The sequence below is a fragment of the Myotis lucifugus genome, unplaced genomic scaffold (genome assembly GCF_000147115.1).
Source record: "Myotis lucifugus unplaced genomic scaffold, Myoluc2.0 scaffold_215, whole genome shotgun sequence".
NCBI classification, from domain to species: Eukaryota; Metazoa; Chordata; class Mammalia; order Chiroptera; family Vespertilionidae; genus Myotis; species Myotis lucifugus.
Window position 1 is genome coordinate 264,203 of NW_005871263.1, and position 21,765 is coordinate 285,967.

At 47.8% G+C, this 21,765-nt stretch overlaps 1 protein-coding gene across 1 annotated transcript in view; it reads left to right on the top strand.

Annotated features, from left to right (window-relative positions):
- The first annotated feature begins 6,021 nt into the window (after positions 1-6,021).
- ATP9A (ATPase phospholipid transporting 9A (putative)) overlaps positions 6,022-21,765 on the top strand; it is a 92,257-nt gene continuing 76,513 nt past the window's right edge. Inside the window, 4 exon segments of the mRNA XM_023761745.1 lie at positions 6,022-6,268; positions 7,020-7,164; positions 9,423-9,536; positions 17,165-17,273. Coding sequence (XP_023617513.1) covers positions 6,267-6,268; positions 7,020-7,164; positions 9,423-9,536; positions 17,165-17,273 — 370 coding nt within the window. The 5' untranslated portion in view covers positions 6,022-6,266.

Sequence of the window (21,765 nt, forward strand, 5' to 3'; positions counted from 1 at the left end):
AGAAGTCCTGGAGTAGGTGGATAGGAGACTCGGTGGAATCCTATTTTCTTTTCATTAGCCAGAAAACGGAGATTTAGAAAGCTTAGAAACTTGACCCGACTGAAAAGAAGTAAGAAATGGTGGACCTTGAAAATGACTTCAGGTTTTCTCACTGCACAGAATATAGTTAAACACTGTTGCAGTTAAATATTGTTCCCTTTGTTCTCCCTTCGTGATCTACAATAATCATCTGCTTCATGTTGATATTTACTGCTGTGTTGCTGACAGTTACCTGTAAGAGAAGTTGGTGTGCTTCACTGGGCTGGAAAAAGTTTAGCTAAATCAGAAAGCAGTCTAATTAAGCAAGTTGACTCACGCATGTGCAATATATATAAAGCTCTTGCTGGTGCCAATTGCATGTGTGTGTTTCCATCTGTCATTGTCGATTGTGAATTTAGTTGACAGTTCTATTATAGAGAAAGGGCGAATAGCGATATTAAAATATTTCTTCTAATTAATTTCCTTTCAATGTGCATGAATTTGTGCACCGGGCCGCTAGTAGCATACTGAATTGCATATCTTTAGCTTTATGTTTTCTCCCTTCCACGTCATCACTTGGATCTGGACCTGGCAGTGTGTGACCTCATTCTTTTATTGCCACAGGTTCAGTGTACAGGGCGTCCCTCCATAATGGACATCTGGGCCTCTCCAGGTTTTGCTCTCTCAGTGCTGCAGTGAGCATCCTTGTGCGTTTCCTGTTGCTTACCAGTCCCTGTAGTTGCCTAGGATACATCCCTCCAGGTGGATGTGCTAGGTCAGAAGATCTGAGCTCTCCATTTAAAGAGAAATCACCACCTTGACTTTTTTCATAGATATAGTCCCATTTCTCTTCTAGCCAGTAGCATCCTGTGGCCAGAGATATGGTTGACATCAGTGAACTAGCTTCCTCCTTTGCATTCTTTCTAACTTGAGATTTGCATTCTCCTGCTTAAATAAACCACACCTAGCCACTTAGATGTTTATAAAACAAAGAAGTAAAAGTTTGGCTTTGTACCTCCCTTCCTCTTTCTCCAGCATCCTTCTCTTCTCCCCTCCAGGCACCTGTGCTTAGCAATTTGGGTTACATCCTTCTAGAACAGCGGTTCTCAACCTTCCTAATGCCGCGACCCTTTAATACAGTTCCTCATGTTGTGGTGACCCCCCACCCATAAAATTATTTTCGTTGCTACTTCATAACTGTAATTTTGCTACTGTTATGAATCGTAATGTAAATATCTGATATGCAGGATGTATTTTCATTGTTACAAATTGAACATAATTAAAGCATAGTGATTAATCACAAAAACAATATGTAATTACATATGTGTTTTCCGATGGTCTTAGGCAACCCCTGTGAAAGGGTCGTTTGACCACCAAAGGGGTTGCGACCCACAGGTTGAGAACCGCTGTTCTAGAACTGCAGTCGATGTGGTGCACTAGTTATATGTGGCTATTTAAATTGAGGGAATAACATTTAAATTTTACATTTTCAGTACTCAGTAGTCTCATGTGGCTAAGTGGCTGCTCTCTGACAAGGCAGATATAGAACATTTCCATCATTGCAGACATGCGTGGAGGATGCTGCTCTGGGCCAGGGTCTCAAATCGGGGTGATTGACATTTGGGGCTGGATCATCTCTGTGTGGTGCTGCCTTGTGTGTTGGAGGATGTTTAGCAGCATCCCTGGCCTCCACCCACTAGATGCCAGTAGTACCTCCCTTTCCTGCACCTGCATTTGGGATAACCAAGCAGCCCTCTAGACATTGCCAACTGTCCCTGGGGGTCAGAATTTATCCTCGGGCGAGGGGGTGAGGGGGGAGGAACTCACCCCCCCTCCCCGACCCCCAATGCTGTAGACTATTTTTCCCACATTGCTCTCAATTTTTTTTTTTAAAGAATTACAATTCTTTTTTTTTTAATATATTTTATTGATTTTTTACAGAGAGGAAGGGAGAGAGATAGAGAGCCAGAAACATCGATGAGAGAGAAACATCGATCAGCCGCCTCCTGCACACCCCCCACTGGGGATGTGCCCGCAACCAAGGTACATGCCCTTGACCGGAATCGAACCTGGGACCTTTCAGTCCACAGGTCGACGCTCTATCCACTGAGCCAAACCGGTCTTGGCGCTCTCAATTTTTCTTCCTGGGTCTTCCCAGTGTCAACATTGAGATGGTCACTTCCTGGACCCTGGCTTCCGGCAAGGTTGGTGCGTCACGCAGCAGCTCAGCAAATATTTACTGAATGGGTGCCGATCGCCGGCACCGAGAGCAGGCGGGATCCTTCTCCTGAGGCCGGCTCCTGGCTGCAGTAGTCACCTTTCCAGAAACACGGTTGCCTGGGCACTTCCCCCTGTAATATTTGCTTTTCCTTTGCTGTCGGCCCGGCCGTGTGCAACCACTGCACATCAGCGGTCATAACCTTTGTTTGTTCTAGAGTCAATTTATAAGAAAAATCTACTTTGGCTTTTCTTTGTTTAAATGGTCTAAGCTGAAAGCAGTGCAGACTAAGTTATCTCTAGCCTTACATCTTTTAAATTTTTATTTTGTTATATTTTTATTGATTTCAGAGGAAAGGAGAGGAAGAGAGAGATAGAAACATCAATGATGAGAGAGAATCATGGATCGGCTGCCTCCTGCATGCCCCACACGGGGGATTGAGCCCGCAACCCAGGCATGAGCCCTGACCGGGAATGGAACGGTGACCTCCTGGTTCATAGGTCAGTGCTGAGCCCGGGGCCTAGTCTTACATCTTAACCTAGTTGAATAGCTGTTGATACTAACAGGTGAGAAAATTGTTTCATGTTTTTTTTTTAAATCTAGAAAAATAACTCGAGAAGTAATATCTACTGTTTTAAAAAATATATTTATTTATTGATTGATTGATTTTAGAGAGAGGGGGAGAGAGAGAGAGAGAGAGAGAGAGAGAGAGAGAGAGAGAAAGAGAGAGAAAGAGAGAAACATTGATTTGTTCCACTTTTTTTATGCCTTCATTGGTTGATTCTTGTATGTGCCCAGACCAGGGATCCAACCTGCAGCCTTTTGGGCTGATGCTCCAACCAATTGAGCTACCTGGCCAGGGCTCAATATCTGCTATTAATTGAATGCCTGTTATGTGCTAGGTCCTGTCCTGTCCCTTTTCTGTATAAAATCTTTATCCTCATAGTAATTCAGCAAGGCAGGTCGTATCTTTTTACAGGGAGGGAAAGTGGGCTCACAGATGAGTAGCTGGGAGGCACACAGCCGGTGTGGAGCAGGGCTGGGATGTGTTCCTAACGCTGTCCATGTGGTCCTGCTGTGTTGAAACAGTGGCTCTCGCCTGTCACTGCTTTTTCAGCCTCTCCATTAATTCTCCCTCTTAGGGATTCTGCGGTGCAGCCATGTCCCCAGGCTGCCTGGGGTGTGGGGTGGGAGTTACTTTGCCCTGGCATGTGACAGACAGCTCCCTTTGGTATTAGGAAATAGCAGTAGCAGTCCACGACACCAGGTGACAGCTGTCACAACATAGCTCTGGGTGCCTTCCTCCCAGACCTTGGAGGGGGAGGGGCCTGAGGTCCACCCACTAGGCAGACGTGGTCTGGCGGCGGCCTGGAGGGGAAGGGCTAGAGCTTTGCAGGTTATAAATCCAGAAGTTGAGAAGGAGCCTCGCTACCACCTCTTCTGTTTGGACGGGCCGAGGGAAACTTGGTCACTTGTAAGTCTGCCACCACGCCCAGGGCTTCTGCTGCAGGACATTAGTTCCCAAGATATGTTTCCAGACGCTGCAGTGATAGAGTAATTCACATTGAGACTTGTAGGAAGACACCCACTTCCTTTTCCAGTTTTCCGTCAGTATTGCTCACCCTGGCAGGGCCCCCTTTTTAACAGCAGACCCTGCTGGTGTCTTCGTGCTACAGGGAGGAGAAGCAGCCAGTGGGCCGGGCCGCCGCTTCAGGCATAGCCGCTGTGTCCAGGGGGAGTCTAGCGGGACTTGTTAGCTTCTCATTGCGTTGATCATTGCATTGATTTTGGTATTGGCCTTCTTTGTCTGACAGAGTGTGATGCTGGTTTTCCATTTATGACTGGTTTTCCATTTATGATAGTGACATGAAGTTACCTCTTAAAATACATTTATGTAAATGGAGTTCTGACCGGGCCATCCTCTGTCGTGGGGCCCGTCCTGTAAGTTGGAGGACGTTGAGCAGCATCCTGGCCTGCTCTGCCTACTACCTACCAGTGGCTCACCTCCACCCCTGGTTGAGAATCACTGATGTAAGGTATGCAAAATCGTGAATTTAGACAATAGAGGTAGTTGGATATTGCAGAAATCCTGTGTATGAAAATGGCTAAAGTTTGGGAATCTGCTTAGGAAATTTCCTTCAATGTCCTCGTCTGTCTTCTTTGGCACCGACATCGGTTCAGTAGTCAGGTGGACGGCCTGGCCGGTGTGGCTCAGTTGGTTGGAGCATTGTCCCCCGGACCACAGGTTTGATTCTCCGTCAGGACACATACCTAGGTTGTGGGTTCGATCTCTGGTTGGGGCGTGTTCGAGAGGCAGCCGATCGGTGTTTCTCTCTCACATCTATGTTTTTCTCTCTCCCCTTTCCTCCCTTTCTAAAAATAAAAAGTAAAAAAGTCAGGTGGGGAGGTGTCTTGAAAGGGGAGAGAGAAAGCAACGCTGTCCAGGAGAACTTCCTGTCATGCTGGAATGCTCTGTGTGCTGCTATGAACATAGGGGTGCATACATTCTTTCTGATTGGTGCTTCGGGTTTCTTAGGATGTATTCCTAGAAGTGGGATCACTGGGTCAAATGGCAGTTCCATATTTAATTTTTTGAGGAAACTCCATACTGTTTTCCACAGTGGCCGCACCAGTCTGCATTCCCACCAGCAGTGCACGAGGGTTCCCTTTTCTCCGCATCCTCGCCCAGCGGGAACTCTTAAGAAGCTTAGATCTCAGACACATAAATCCATTGGGGATACATCTTTAAGGAGGGCCCGGCCATGTGGCAGACAGGACCGTCAGATGGGAGGTTTGGCGTAGTGGTTAACAGGTGCCCAACTGGCTTGAGCAAAGTAAAATAAAACAAAACGAATTCACTGGTTCCTAAGACAGAGAGCCCAGGGAATGGACAGACCACCAAGGAGATTTTCTGCCTGTGTAAGTCTGTATCTACATCCCTCTCAGCTCCTTCCTTTTCTTTTTTTTTTAAAATATGTTTTTATTGATTTTAGAGAGAGGAAGGGAGAGCTGCCTCCTGCCTGTCCCTTACGGTGGATGGAGCCCGAAATCCAGGCTTGTGCCTTGACCGGGAATCGAACCAGCAACCTCTCGGTGCTTGAGACAGTGTTCAACCAACTGAGTCACACAGGCCGGGGCTCCTGGCTTTTCAATTTATTGTATCTCTCAGTAAGGCCACCCGGCCCATGCAGCTCTCGGTCTTCAAAGATTGTTGGGATTCCATTTTGTGGACATTCCCTGTTCATTTAACAGCCAGGTTTGATGACCGGTCAGGTTTGATGACCGGTCAGGTTTGATGACCAGTCAGGTTTACTGATGACCAGTCTTTTGCCTCCACAGTGCAGGCCACACTGTCCTGCTGCTTTGGGCACGTGCCCGCCCCTGCCAGTGAAGTAACAAGCAGTTTAACCTGGCAGCTTGCTGTGCTGAACCTTCTGCTAAAACGTAACAGACAGAACTTCTATAAACAGCCAGCCTGACTGTATGTGAGTCCCTTAAATTCATTCTTTAGCTTTCAGTACAAACAGACAGGATTATTGTAGGATGGGGAGAGAATTTCCGGTTCTGCAAATGGAAGGGTGTGCTTCCTATTAAATGAACCAACCCTCTGTCCCTCCGCCCCTCCCTCAGTCATTCAACACTTAGAGTGCCCACGGATGGCCAGCGTGGGTAAGGCACACCCAAGAGCAGGAATGGGGTGGGACTCCTTGACGCTTCTGTGTGTCTCTGGCCGTTGGACGACTTAGAGGGGCGCCAACACGGATGAGTTGCTGGGAGCGAAGCCGTCCTTATCAGAGCCACACTGTACCGGGCAGCAGTTCCCTGGAGCGAGGAGGCTATTTTTAAGCAGCAGCGTCGTGTTTCAGCGTGGAAATTCTGAACATCCGAGCAGGCAGCTTGCTGGCTTGCTAATCTTTGGGGTCCTGATGCCAGGGACTGTGTTTGCTCAGCCCTGGACCCCAGCACCTGACCTGGGCCTGCTTGACCTGCAGGACGAGTGGAGAAGGGAGTTCCTCCGGGACAAGTAATTATGTGAGTCCCGTCCGGCTGGTTTCACTTCTGCTGGATGTCTCGCGCGGACGGCCGGGCTGGGTTCCTCCCGCCAGCCTGTGTGTTCGGGGCCGTGAGGTGTTCCTGTTGCAGTGCTCACCAGGGCTTGTAGCTCTCGGGAAATGCCTTTTGGGGGGTGTCTCCGAGTGGCTTTGTTTCGCCAGAGCCGGCCACGTTCCCAGGCGTTCCCTTAGCTTGTGCGCGGGTGGCCGGGCCGCCAGGTGGGGTGGCACTCGGGCCATCGCCTCCAGCTTGTACGCTGGCCCGTGTCCAGGTCACGCCGGGCGAGTCTCCGTCTTTCTGCATCGCCGAAGGGAGCACCGGGGGAGGTAGACTCTGCCCCTTCTCCTTTCCACAGTGCGCGTGGTGTAGGCAGCAACCTGAGCAGCAGGGCTGTTGGACCGGATGGACACGGGTCAGAGCCAGACCCGGCTGAATCGCACATCTCGAACCTGGGGGCTGCACCCACTGTCCTGGGCTTTCTTCCCTCTTCTGTACAGTGCAAAAGTACTAACCATCTTGCCAGTGGAAAGTTGAATTCTGTTTTTTGAAATAAATAATTTGGGCTTGGGGGCAAAGCACCTTTGATTGCGACCCCAGCTTCTTAGGAGCCCCAGTTCTGTTCCCCATCTCCCCCGAGGATGCGCCCCACGGGTGCCCCGTGCCGAAGCTCTCGAGGAAAACGTGGCGAGGAGGGCGTGGCCTTGATGCTGTGGGCCTGTCTTTCCCGCAGGTGCTGTGAGTGGCTGAGATGCTGCGGTGGGGGAGAGCCCAGGCCCCGCACGGTTTGGCTTGGGCACCCCGAGAAGAGGGATCAGAGGTACCCCCGAAATGTCATCAACAATCAGAAGTACAACTTCTTCACCTTTCTTCCTGGGGTACGTATGGGCAGGGGCCACACCCGTTTTTTTCTTCCCACCCCAAATGCATGCAGTGGAGCCGGTCTTAGAAGACTGAGGTCCCCGTGGCAGGTTTTGTGAACACACACTTGTCTTTTCCACACCCCCTTACCGCTGGCGGTGGCTGCTCTCTGTCTGCACAGCTGTGAGACCACCTGATCAGTTAGGTCAACTTCACATTTATTACTTATTTAGTGTGTTGTGCGGAAGAGAGAAAAAGATATTACGGGGACCTGGCATTATAACCGGAAAACCGCAGTGCTTAAATTTCCCCGCATCGTCACGAAACACATATTTAGCTGTAGGAAAGTTGGGGGATAAGAGTATAGAGAAATAATAAAAAAAAAAGATGCATTTTAATCCTTTCACCCAAAGAATTTCTGTGAACATTTTTTGCTCTGCTAACATTTTTGCTGATGACTTTCTGGTTTGCTTGGTGTGTTACTCTGCAGTCATAGCCCTTCCCATTAACTTATACAAATACATGGACAGGGTCTCCTCCAACCTTCCCCCGACGCACGTAAATCAAACTCCGATTTTTATCCACCGTGGCCTCCAGACACTGATCGACTATAGAAGCCGCAGCGGCAGCCAGTTCCAATGCTGGAAAGGAAAAAACGTTACTATCTTCGATTTATTGTGAGATAATACGGAAACACACATACATTATACTGTAGATTAAGGTCCCTTCGAATGCTTTTTTTCTTTTAACCAGAGTCTATACCTTTATTCACAAGGCTCTTTGACCTCTGAATAGGCTAACGATGGAATCCCATTACCTTTTCTTGGTAGTCTACAATTGCTACCTTCTTAATGTTTTAATTGCATAGTTTCAGTTTTTCTTTTTAAAAATTATCTGTATTGTTGAAAGTATTACAGATGTTCTTTTTCCCCCCCATTGACCCCTTCCACCCTGCACACACCCTGAATGATTTTTTAAGGATGATTTTGATTACATTCATTGCTCGCTGTCTCAGCCCTCCCCACCCTTCCCCCAAATCTCAGTAACTTAACTCAAGAAAAACTTTATTTCTTGTTCCTGGGAATTCTGATGCAGACGTGACCACTCTGTTCCCTCTGGGAGCTACGCCTTCTGGAATTCTGGCCACCAGCGTCCCCGTGGCCGGGCCAGAGCAGTGGCCCAGCCATCACTCTTAACCGCCTTAGCCTTGGAGAGACTCGTCATTTTCTTTTCTTTTCTTTTTTAAATATATCTTTATTGATTTCAGAGAGGAAGGGAGAGGGAGCGAGAGATAGAAACATCAGTGATGAGAGAGAATCATTGGTCGGCTGCCTCCTGCACACCCCACACTGGGGATCGAGGCTGCAACCTGGGCATATACCCTGACTGGGAATCGAACTGTGACCTCTTGGTTCACACCCATCCACTGAGCCACGCCGGCCGTGCGAGACTCCTCATTTTCATTCATTGCCCATTGGCCGAGTCGCGTGGTATCAGTCTTCCTGCCGGGGCACCCGGGAGCAGTCAGAGCCGCCAGAACCCACCGCCACCGGGATGGGGTTCTTCTGGATGTATTTTATGGCATTGCGATCACACCGTGGAAATGACAATTTATCTTACTTTAAATTTATAAAAAAACATCTTTTTAAATATCCTGCTTTTTGGATCAATCTGACAGCATAAGCATTTCCCACTAATACTTATTTTTAAAAGCAACATGTTGCGGGGCTTGCCTATACTTACAGAATAGATGGTTTAAGATAGAAAACAGAGCAGACAGTGGAAGCCCTCAGCGTGCCCTCCCCACCCCAGGGGTAACCACGGTCTTGAATTTGGTGTTTACAGTTTCCACATGTATTGCTGTTTACATTTTTACTTAAAAAAATTTTTTTTTTATTGTACAGAGAAGTATTTAAACTTTATGGGAAAGATATCATGTTGTGTTCTTTTGTAGGAAAGTTTTTTTCTTAATCTTTACCTGAGGACATGTTTTTTAAAAATTGATTTAGAGAGAGAGGATGGGAGAGGGAGAAAGAGAGAGAGAGAGACAGACAGACATCGATGTGAGAGAGAAACATTGATCTGTTGTGTCCCGTATGTGCCCTGACTGGGTATCGAACCTGAAACCTTTTGTTGTACGGGATGACGCTCCAACCAACTGAGCCACCGCCAGGGCTGTAGGAAAGTTTTAAAACATTATTCACCTCCCACTCACCCTGCCCAGTCCTATCAGATAAGCCTTGAATGTCTCCTCTCTCTTCTCTCCACATTCCAGGTGCTGTTCAACCAGTTCAAGTACTTTTTCAACCTCTATTTCTTACTCCTCGCCTGCTCGCAGTTTGTACCGGAAATGAGACTTGGTGCGCTCTACACCTACTGGGTCCCCCTGGTGAGTAGCGCGCCCTGTTTGCTCAGTGACCGCAGAGCTTGGGGACAGACAGCTCTTTGTCCCTCTCGCTGTAGCATGTGGAATGGGAGAGTAGCCCTTTCAGGGAGAGGGCACCCTCACGCTAGCACATTGGGCGCCCCCAAGATTATAAGGTTGCAGCTCCGTTTCCTACATCAGCAGGGTCAGACGATAGTGAGTTCTGAGCCGTTCCTTCCTTCTGTCACTCTGCTCCTCCGTCATTCATCGTCTCAGCAAACAGAGTGGCAAACGAGGGAGACCAAGCCCCGGTCTCTGTGGACTGTGCTGTCTGAATTGTTTTCTGAGACCCCATGTTCTACTTACTCTGTGTATACTATTTAGGGGGAGGGTTTAAAAAAGTGACAGATTCTGTGCTTTCTGTGTACCAATGTGAGAGAACTGACCAGATTGCCCCTCCATTCCTTCCCTTGCCTGCTTTTCTTTCTTCCTTTCCTTTGCCAAATGGTAATTGAGCACCTACTATGTGCCAGGCACTGTGCTGGGTGCTGGGGGTGCAGCGATGAACAAAACATATAAATTCCTGCCCTCATGGAGTTGCTTTTCAGAGGGATAGACAATAAACAGATTAATAAAGTTGTTTCAAATTGTGGGAAGGTCTGTGAGGGTAACAGAATAAGGTCATAGGACAGGCGGGGTATCCCAGGCTCCTGGAGTGTTTGCTGAATGGATGAAGGTGAGGCTGGGAGCTGTGGAGGGGCAGACTAGCCAGGATGTTCATGAAAGCCTCTTGAGGAGGTGATGGGAAGGAGAATAGGAGGGTGGGAGGACTCTGGGCAGACAGCAGCCGTGCAAAGGCCCTGTGGTAGACAGGAGCTCAGAGGACTTGGAGAACAGAAAGCGGCTCAGCATGACTGGCACTGGAAGGGCAGAGCTGACGTCTTTTTCTACAGAGACATTATGAAATGTGATTGCTGTCTATTTCTGTCTAAGCTGGACTCGGGGGGAACACTTAGATTTTCTTTTCACAAACATGGTTAAATTTTTTAAAAAATATATTTATTGATTTCAGACAGGAAGGGAGAGGAGAGAGAGAGAGAGAGAAACATCAATGGTGAGAGAGAACCATTGATTGGCTGCTTCCTGCACGCCTCCTACTGGTGATTGAGCCTGCAACCCGGGCATGTGCCCTTGACTGGAATCAAACTCAGGATCCTTCAGTCCGCAGGTTGATGCTCTATCCAAATTGAGCCAAACTGGCCAGGGCTAAATTTTTAATTGGAAGAAGATTTGTTTTAAAATTGATATTTAGAGAGAGAGAGAGGGGAAAGGGGAAAGAGAGAGGAACTTTGATTTGTTGTTCCATATACAAGAAACAACCAGTGAATGCATAAATAAGTGGAACAACAAATGTATGTTTCTCTCTCCCTTCCTCTTTTTCTCTAAAAATTAATAAATAAAGAAAATTTTAAAAAGATATACACAGTTCTGAGTAATTTTTCTTTCTAATCTTCAGCATCTCTTCTTCTTGACTTTGGAACATTGACAACTCACTAAAACAATGTGAGAGCACTGTGTGAATTGGACACACTGCCCGGTGCTCCGCTAGAAGTTGTAGGAGTTCCTTAGGACCTCGGGTGGGTGGCTTTGTGCTCAGGGCACCCCACTGGGGCGTGGGATGCTCCAGACCCTACCTCTCAAGTCTGTGTATTGGTTTCTTTGCAAACCCAGATATGCTGCTCTCTACTGCCTCCCAAGGGGCTTCTGTTCATTTTTCTTTTCCTTTTTCAATTACAAAGGGACTCTTTATTATTGGAAAAAAATTTGAAGAACAACTGGGGGAAAAACCCCACACAAATGCCCCTGTGCAGCCGCCCCCGAGATACCCCATTTATGTTTCTGGTCGATTTCCTTTTCGTCTCTTACATGTGCCTGTGTTTTATGCACACTCTAACATACAGTGTAGTAAATTCTGTATGTTATGTAAGTGCATATGTTTTGTAAGTTGGGATCCCAAGTGCTCACGAAGATAGCTAGCTGTGTGTCTCCCCTCCTCCCTGCCTCTTGCACCTCAAGCGTGATATCTGACCTGGCACGTGTCCTCGTTCTTCACGGTACCCGTCTGCCCAGCCTGTGGTATAAACCCATCATCTGACAGGTTCTGGGGTACAGATCTGTTCACACCCCCACTGCCTCCTCTACCTTATCTTGGCATCTATGGTGGGGAGGGGACGTCAGCCACATTGGGAATAAGCTTTTCATTCTCTTAACCAGATTCATGTAGATACGACTAAGGGGGGGATGGATTTAACAGGAATTCACACGCCTGAGAAAGTTGGTGGGAATGAGATCAGCTCTGTTGAATTCTCCCAGAGGCGGTCAGCGAGGGTCCTGTGGGCTGGAGGCGAAGCGTGCTGCTGGGGGGAAGGATTCCCCGCTTGATAAGGGAGAACTGAGGGGCCAAGGAGACTGGGGAAGTCGCTTGAGGTCGTGGTCGGATGTGAAGGGTTTCGGTCTCACAGCGACGGAGCTCCCTCCCTTTCTCCAAGGAACGGTCTTGGGATGTCAGAAGGGCTCTGGGCTGCACGGGAGGCCGTGTGTACAGGGAGATTCTTTGCGGCTTGTTGCGTATAATGAAAAATTGGAAACAAACACTTGTCCATTGGTAGTTACCCACATGCTGGTGGAGCTGAGCTCCGGGTGCTGCCCAGGAGTGAGAAGCCGGGAAGTCACTCCACGGGTGCTGACCCGGGAGGGTGTGACTCATGTTTTTCTTGACGTGGAAAAAGCAAGTTGTAGAACAACATGGACCGTATGTTCCAATTTTTATGACCAAATACAGGGGTGGGCAAAAGTAGGTTTACCGTTGTGAGTACCCAAAACAGAGTTTATTCTTGTGTTATTATTTATTAATTAGTGTATATTTATTTGTATTGCAACTGGGGTGAGGCCAGAGGGCTGGGGGAGTGGTGGGGGCTGGGGTGACCTGGCGGGCTCCCACCCCTTCCAGTCCCTGTCTCCTCGCTGAAATGTCCCTGGGATTTTCCAGGAGAAGCCAGAGACCTGATTTTCAGTGTAAGCCACTGACCCCTGGTTTTCCTGGGACCCGGCCTCAGCTAGAAGCCGGCAGGTTGACGGCAGCCTCGGGCCATGCTGAGCTTTCTTACTGCATCAGGGCCCCTGGGACGGCTCAGGACGCAGAGGGGATGGTTGTCTTGTAGAAGTCCTGGCTTTCTTTCTGGGGCCTGCAGAGCAGGGAGTTTGGGGTCAAAGAAGAATTGGACACCATCTATTTCTAGGAGACTGTAGCCGACTTCCCTGAAAGGCCCTAGACCAGGGGTGGGCAAACTTTTTGACTCGAGGGCCACAATGGGTTCTTAAACTGGACCGGAGGGCGGGAACAAAAGCATGGATGGAGTGTTTGTGTGAACTAATATAAATTCAAAGTAAACATCATTACATAAAAGGGTCTTTTTTTTTTTTTTTAGTTTTATTCATTTCAAACGGGCCGAATCCGCGCTGCGGGCCGTAGTTTGCCCACGGCTGCCCTAGATGTTTGTGCAGGGAATCAACGTGCAGTTCTTGGCTAGAACACATTTTGAAATGTCTCTGACCATCCTGAAAGTCCCGGCATTTCAAACCCAGGTAGGAGCGCAGTGGCTCAGCGTGAGGGCTGTGGAGCGCGTGGTTGAGTGCAGGCCTTGGCTGCACTTTGATGAGAAGTTGTGTCATCTGAACAAACTGCTGAGCCTCAGTTTCCACATCTGTAAAACGGGTGACCAGGTCTATTTCCTTGGCTTGTTGGGAGGATTACATGAAATAACAACACGGAAAATGCTTCCGATAGCTCCTGGCATATAGAAAATAGTCTCATTTTAATTTTTAAAACCTGCGCTAGTGACACTGTTGTTCACTGTCTGGATTAAGTTTTAGTTTTTAATACTTTTTTTCTTGGTACTAATATAGTAGAGGAAGAATTTCTTCAGGAGATAGCAGAAATAGCCCGTAACATTGTATGAAGTGCAAGTAATAAATCTAGATTTTTTTGTTATTAAGATATAGTTTATACACCATAAAATGCACAGACACGGCCCAGCTGGCGTAGCTCAGTGGTTGAGCGTGGACCTATGAATCAGGCAGTCACGGTTCAATTCCTGGTCAAGGCACATGCCTGGGTCGTGGATTCGATCCCCAGTGTGGGGCGTGCAGGAGGCAGCCGATTCATGATTCTCTCTCATCATGGATGTTTCTCTCTCTGTCTCCTCTCCCTTCCTCTCTGAAATCAGTAAAAAAATATATATATATACACATATATATTTTAAAAAATGCACAGTCACTGAGTTTCTGATTCAGTGAGTGTTGACCTTCATCAACACCCGTGTAAACGCCACCTCAGTAAGACAAGAACACTTCCATCGCTCCGGAAAGTTCCCAGTGCCCCTTTCCTGCCAACCCCTCCCCCGCCAGAGGCAGCTGCTTTTCTGAATTCTATCTCTTTCAGGCAGTTTTGTTTTCGAAAATCGACTTTCGATGTTCCACATCACCACAGAGCCTTACTGACACCTTCACAGTGGCTCTCTGTGCGCTGCCATGGCCTGCGTTTCTCTACAAGCTCAGCGGGGGCCCGACAGCCCGGGCCCACTTTCAGACCTCTTTCTAGATGTCTGTGGATGTGCAGGGCCTCCGAAGTTGGACGGCCGGAGTTTATTTCTGGACCACATTTGCATCTCTTTGTAAATACATTTCTAGCCCAGGGAACGGCGTGTCCTCCAGAATTAATGAGAACTGTGTTTGGGGGCGGGGAAGGGCAGGTCGGATGAACTTGGGAGGCCGTGTTCATTGGCGGCAGGGAGGCTGCAGCTTCTGTCTTTACTTATTTATTTATTTTTTTAATCCTCGCCCGAGGATGTTTTTCCGTTGATTTTTAGAGAGCGGGGAAAGGAGGGGAAGAGACAGAGAGAGAGATACATCGATGTGAGAGAGACACGTCGATTGGTTGCCTCCTGCATGTGGGGATCCAGCCGCAACCCGCACACGCCCTTGCCTGGAATTGAACCCGGGACCCTTCAGTCCGCAGGCTGATGCTTCTATCCACTGAGTCAAACTGGCTAGGGCACAGCTTCTGTCTGCATGAGCACACACTCCCACTGTCATCCATGGGATTCAGCCAGGCCCACGCAGGGCAAAGAGAAACCAGAACATTTGAAGAAAACAAACAACAACAAAAACCTGGCCTCTGGCCCAGAACAACAAAACTGCAGCGTGAGTGGGGGGAGGAGGGAGGGGAGGGGGGAGGGGGGAGGAGGGGCTCTGCAGACCGGGCCTGTGGTGCCGGAACAAGCTTCCTCTCCTCCATAGGAGGTCTGCAGGTCTGCGTATGCTTTTGTTCTGAAATGGGCCCGTTCTTCACATCTGATGGGCAGCAGAAGGCAGGAGGAGTCCTGTGATTGTAAAATATCTGGGGCTTTGGAGGAGGTTCTCAAAGCAGCGCCTCTCTGGCTAGATTTACATAAGGGATCCGAATCAAAGTTAATGTATTTCACAGGGTCAACAGCATGAAAATGAAGTCAGCAAGCAGTCCCTACTGCTACCCTCCATGGGAAGCTTGCTGTCTGTGTTTTTAAAAAGTGATTTTAAAAGGAGGGATGATAAGGGCATCTTGTAAGAAAAATGAATGAGGCCCTGGCCGGGTAGCTCAGCTGGTTAGAGCAGTGTCCTGATACTCCGAGGTTTTGGGTTTGATCCCGGGTCAGGGCACACACAAGAAGCAACCAGTGAATGCATCAATAAGTGGAACAGGAAACCCTTGTTTCTTTCCCACTCTTTTCTCTGTACCTCTCTCTCTAAAAAAAAAATCAATAAAATAAAAAAAATTATATTTAAAAGAAAAAAGAAAAATGGATGAAGGTTCTTGCCTTTGTGGATTCAAGAGGAAAACTGGATGGAAATAGGTCCATGCTGTGGACGACACACACCAGTCTCCCCCAGAGTGTGTGAGTTGGGGTGCCTGGCTCAGGAAGATCAGACAGGTTTACATTTCCTTTTTATTAGCTGGTACTTACACTGTGAATGCTTCATAATGTTTCTTTATAAAAATTTAGGACATTACAGACATCCTGCAGTCCAGCCCACTCCATCCGTGTCCCTCTTACCAGAGGAATCTAACCAATAGTTAAGGAAATGGGAAAGCCTTTCTTTTAAAAAAAAAGTTTTTTTTTTTATTTTTTGGAGAGAGAGGAAGGGAGAGGGGGAGAGAAACATCAATCGGTTGCCTCCCATACATACCCCGACTGAGGGTTGAACTTGCAGCCTGGGTATGTGCCCTGACCAGGAATTGAACCAGCAACTTTTCATTGCATGGGATGATGCCCAACCAGCTGAGCCACACCGGCCAGGGCAGAAAGTCTTTCCCAGTGTATGGAATCTTCGTTATTTCTGTGAACGGTGTTCCATTTTATGTTCTGAAAGATTGATTTTCCCGCTGACCCCGTCCATGCAAGCAGCAGGTATCTCACTCTTTTTAGCTCCTGCTGGAGGTCCATCTCCTTGGCTCCGCCCACCGGAGTTTCTCTAGATGCAGAACAATGTGGCTGTTAAGATCTCAAGCCAGATTTCCTGTGTTCAAAATTTCTGCTTATCTATAATAATACAAGGGTAATATGCTAATTAGACCGGATATCTTCCGGACATCCTTCCTGAAAAAGACGGGGCTAGAGGGAAGCCAGCTGGTTCCCAGGTGCCTGCCAGCAGCTGGAGGAGGGAAGCCAGGGTCCCAGGTGCTGGAGAGAAGCTGGTGCCAGCAGCCAGAGGAAGGAAGGCCTACTCTTGCACGAATTTTTGTGCATCGGGCCTCTAGTATATCTATATATATAAAAGCCTAAGCAACCATTACGACTGGACGACCAGCCGGTAGCTATGATGCGCACTGACCACCAGGGGGCAGACGCTCAACGCAGGAGCTACCCCCTGGTAGTCAGTGCACTCCCACAGCCAACCTCCTGTGGCCGGCCAACCTCCTGCAGTCCCTCCCCCGATCTGGCCGGCCCTATTGGGATTGGGCAAGACAACTCAATTGGCCGATCACCAGCCAAACCAAGGGACCCCACCCATGCATGAATTCGTGCACCAAGCCTCTAGTGTGTGTGTGTGTGTGTGTGTGTGTGTGTGTGTGCAGTATATAAAATTCCTAAGAGTTTTATTATTCAACCTCTTTGTGCCTCAGTTTCCTGATCTGTAGCACAGTGATCTCGTATGGTGAATCTGTACATAGGGTGGTTGTGAGGGTGGAATGCACTAATGGGAGGAAAGCACTTCAAGGGAGCCCAGCACATGGCGAGCGAGATTCAGATGTTAGTGGTCACCCTCCTTCAGCCATTGTCTGTGGATGGACAGTGTGGGTGTTTCGACACATCTTACTCTCAGAAACCCTGAGACTAGGAGGTGGTGAATAGGGCTGTCCTTGTGCATGTGTGTTGACGAGTGTTCCTCCAGGGTGTGTGTGTAGGAGACCCTCGGAGAAGCGGGTTTGCTGGGCATGTGCATTTGGGACCCTTAGCGGGTCCTGCCCTGCTGCCCTCCAGCCTTTTCTGTCCCTAGCCCCAGGAGAGGAAGGTGGGTTCCAGCAGGGCTCACTCTGTCCTCTCTCTCTGCAGGGCTTTGTGCTGGCCGTCACCATCATCCGAGAGGCGGTGGAGGAAATCCGATGCTACCTGCGGGACAAGGAAGTCAACTCCCAGGTCTACAGCCGGCTCACAGTGAGAGGTCAGCCGGGGCTCCCCTGGGGCCGCCTCCTGCAGCCCGGCCTGGGCTGCAGGGCTGCAGCTCAATCATCGGTCGCTGACAGTCAGGGAGCAGAGTTCAAGGCCTGGGGCTGGCGGGGGTGTGGGCGCCGCGTGGCAGGACAGCCACTCAGTTGCTGGTACCAGGGAGGCCGGCATGTCCCCCGGGGCTCGGGGAGATGCGGGCTGCATCCCCAGGTGGCCAGGCTCTCTTAGAGGGGGTCCTGTGGCCTAACTTGCGCATCCTCAACCTGGAATTGAATTCTGTGCATTTGGCATCCTCGGCCCGCTAGTTCCTTACCCTTATGGGGTCTGGCTGCAGAGGGGAGCTGGGAACTTGGCCCTACATCCGTTTCCAAAGGAGCCACAGCTTTAAAAGCCACTCTTTCAACACCACAAAACCAATGTTACAACTGTGCGGCATTGGTTTCTGTTAATATATTTATTTGTATACTTTTACATTGACTGTTTGTGGACATACAAGATGAGCCACATTCGTTTTCTTAAAAGGCATCAGAGTTACGTAAATACTGCATCTGTGAAGACGTCTTTACTGGCATCTCCTCAGTCCTTAGAACGAAGGGGGGAGAGCCCGTAGTCTGACCCAGAGAGAATGGGACTAGCCTTCAGTCGTTAGCCCCGGGCCAGACACGAGCGTGTTAAATGGTGGGATTTAAAACCCACCCCAAGCCCCACAAAACTACCCGCCAAGGTTGACTTCCACTTCCCACTCCCCGTCCTAGAGTAGATTTCCTGTGAGGCTGTGTTCAGAAAGGAGAGAAAGTTCCTGTCTGCAGTCCCCTAAGAGGACTGATCCCATTCAGGGATTAATACTGTTTTAGGAGAGGCTGGAGGCAGTGGGAGCTGTGCCTGCCTGCAGGAAAGGGGGGATTCTGAAAGAGACAAGACAAGTGCTGGAGGAGCTGGTCCCCGGGCCTGGCATGAACTGCTGTTGTTCAGCGCTTTAGTCTTCCACGGTTCCCGGATTTTCAGTAGAATTTTCCTTTTGGGAAAAATGTCAGAGGAATATATTTTGGCCTCCCCCACCCCGCCCCCCCCTCCGCTCCCCCGACCCTCCAAAAAAAAAACATTGAAATTTTGACAAAATTCCTTGAGGGCATGGAAATGTGTTTGTTTTAGTGCATTGAATAGATTTTCATAGTTGGTGGTCTTAAAAATTTGCAAGTCTCTGGGAGAAGGGGGACTTTAGAGCGGGTATAGAAATACGTGTTTTGTTATTGCTAAACCACTGCATTTAGGACATTTTGCAAACTAAAGAATAAGAACCCAGTATAATCTTTGCAAAGGCAGGTGGCTTGGGGGTTCCACGTGGGTAATCAGAAGACCCCTCTGGGGAGGCGTTTTGTGTGGTTTGTGTATATGAAACCCTCCCTTAATAACATATTCTGACGATGACATTTGCAATGCTTGGCAACCGACAAAAGCCCCGGCCGGCGGAGAGGGCCGCTGGGTCTGCTTAGAGGAGGGCCTTTGGGAGGCCTTCCATTCATCTGTCCAGCGCCCGCCCGCCCGCCAGCCCTTCTTTGGTTCTTTTCATATTGCAATTGCTTTTCCTGGCGTGGTTTTCGTGCCCTCCCCTGCAGGCCCCTCTCAGCTGCCGCTACCATCCCCTCCGTCCTTGCAAAGGCCCTAAAGAGAATTGGCAGATGGCTCCAGCAGTAAAAACTTGTCTTCCTTTGTCGGCCTCCTTTTGGGACCCACGGTTCCCATTGTCATGCCAATTCGACAGGAGAAGCCCAGGAGCCGGGCTCTGAATATTAACCCAGGCCCTCGCCCTGGCCCTGCGGTTTGTTTTGAAAGCCCCAAAACGGGCGCCGAAAAACTGTCAGCCAGGGACGTGATGGAGGTGAGTTTAGTTATTTGATCCACTTTGAGGGGGAAGGGCCAGAGAGAAAAGCCCAAGCAGAAGGCTTCAGAGGGAGGAAGAGAAAGAAGCCTTTTTTGACCTTACCGCACTATTTGATGACTCAATAATATTTTCTTGAGTGAGACATTTCACCAAGAATTCAATGAAGCTCAAAAGCGAGATGAAGCAAATAGGGACTTCTATGTCCACGCAGGACTGTTTTCTTTTTTTGATCACAGGACAACTTAAAATGGACTTTTCAACACTACTTCTGGAGTTCAGAAATGCTAGAAACCAGAATATCAAGTCCGCGACCACTAGATGGTAGGCCATGAGCTTTCCCTGCGTTCAGCATCATTTCCTGGCCAAGAAAACGGCGCTTGGACTAAATAAGATAAACATTTGGGGGTAATAATGTCTATCTAGCAAAAAGCTGCAGACGTCCTGCAGGGAACTCTTGCAAGCCTGTCACCCCGGTTCCTCAGTGGTCAGCGTGTTGCTAGTCTCTCTCTGTCTTAGCCACTAGAGATTAAGGTGAGGATATCATTCCTTTTGCCCCTCAACACTTCAGTGTTTAATTCCTAAGAGGACAGTTCTCTTACATAACACAGTGCAATGAGCCAAATCAGGAAATTTAACATTGAGGCATTACTATTAATCAGATCTAGAATCCTTTCTCAAAATTGGCCATTTGTCCCTGAAATGTCCTTTAATAGCATTTAAAAAAAATTTAATTTTTAGAGAGGAAGGGAGAGAGAGAGAGAGAGAGAGAGAGAGAGCGAGCGAAAGAGAGAAAAACATCGATTTGTTGTTTATACACTCATTGGTTGATTCTTGTATGTGCCCTGACTGGGGATCAAACCCGTAACCTTGGCATATTGGGGTGACACTAGTCAGCTGAGCTACCCGGCCAGAGCTGCAGCATTTTTTTTCTTGGTCCAAGAACCAATCCAGGGTTGCCAGTTGCGTTTAGCTGCCCTCTCTCTCTCCTTCACCCCTCCAACCTGGCATAGCTCTATGACGTTGGCGTTTTTGAGAAGGACCAGGCCAGTTTTAGGCCAGTTACTTCGCAGCTTGTCCCTCAACTTGTGTTTGATGTCTCAAAGTTAGATTCGTGCATTTTGGCAGGAATTAATATAGTTTTAAGAATGTCAGTGGCACAGACTCTAAGTCAGGATGTTGCCAAAGTTTTAGAGGCATTATGTTAATCAAACTGAAAAACTTGAAAACTTTGAGGAAAAAGCATTCTATTTTGAACAGCTGAACTAAAAGCCCTGATAATAATGAGGAATTCTCCATCAGAGGGAAGTTACTTTAAAAAAATTTTTTTATGGATTTCAGAGAGGAAGGGAGGGGGAGAGAGAGATAGAAACATCAATGATGAGAGAGAATCATTGATTGGCTGCCTCCTGCATGCCCCACACTGAGGATCAAGCTCACAACCCGGCCATGTGCCCTTCACCAGAATTGAACCTGGGACCCTTCAGTCCGTAGATCAACGCTTTATCCACCGAGCCAAACCAGAAAGGGTGGAAGTTACTTTTTTTTTTTTTTTAATAGCTGCTTCCAACACTATTTTTTTCCAGATTATATATGGCTAATATGTAAAGTGTCCCCACGGGAGTTCAACCAGGAGGCCGGGAGTTCTGTTGCTCGCTATGATGTATGTTGACCACCAGGGGGTGGTGCAGAGCGAAGGAAGGCCCCGGCTGGCAGCTGGAACGCCCTGATTAGCCCTGATGGCAGCCAGGCCTAGGGACCATACCCGTGCACGAATTTTGTGCACTGGGCCTCTAGTATTCCTATAAAACAACAAAAAGGTAATAAAAATACCTGAAGTATATGAAACATCACAGAAAAAATATACAAATGGTGAATATACATATGAAAGGATCTCAGGCTGCTTCCATTTTAGATTCTCCTATTTCATTCAATGTGTACCTAAAACAACAGACCAATTTGATTCATTTTTAATGTAATTGTCATGGTCTAATGAGTATTTGAAGTATTTTATTAATATAATTAGCCATATAAAAGGGAGTGACCTTTTATTCATTCTTTTAAGAATATATGAGACTCCATTTTGTCCAAAATCTACAATAGGTTTCTGTTTTATTATGAAAATTGGAGAGCTTTTATTAGTTGCTGCAGTGGTTTGGATTGTTTATTCACTTATGAATTCCATTACTTTTTTGGGGGAAAAAAAATAGTGAGATCTGATGGAATTTTCTCTCTGCTGTATAAAGTATTTCTAAAGATTAACTATTGGGATTTTAATTTATTTTCTTTAACTTTAATATACGTAATCTACAATAGATTTCTGTTTTACAAAAATAAACATAGGGGCTGGGCTTAGGGAATTCATGGTCCAGTGAGGTATCCAGGCATATAAGTCGATAACTTTAAGAAGCTAACTAAAAAGAACTTATATGCTTATTTGCATTGCCCATGAATACAGACAGTAGGGTGGTGAAGGCCAGGGGCTGGGTGGGTACCAGGTGGTGGGTGGGGGGCAAGGAGGCAAAAAAGGGAGAGACATTTATAATACCCTCAACAATAAAGATAAAATAGAATAAAAAAGCTAACTAATAATTATACTTTATGGGTA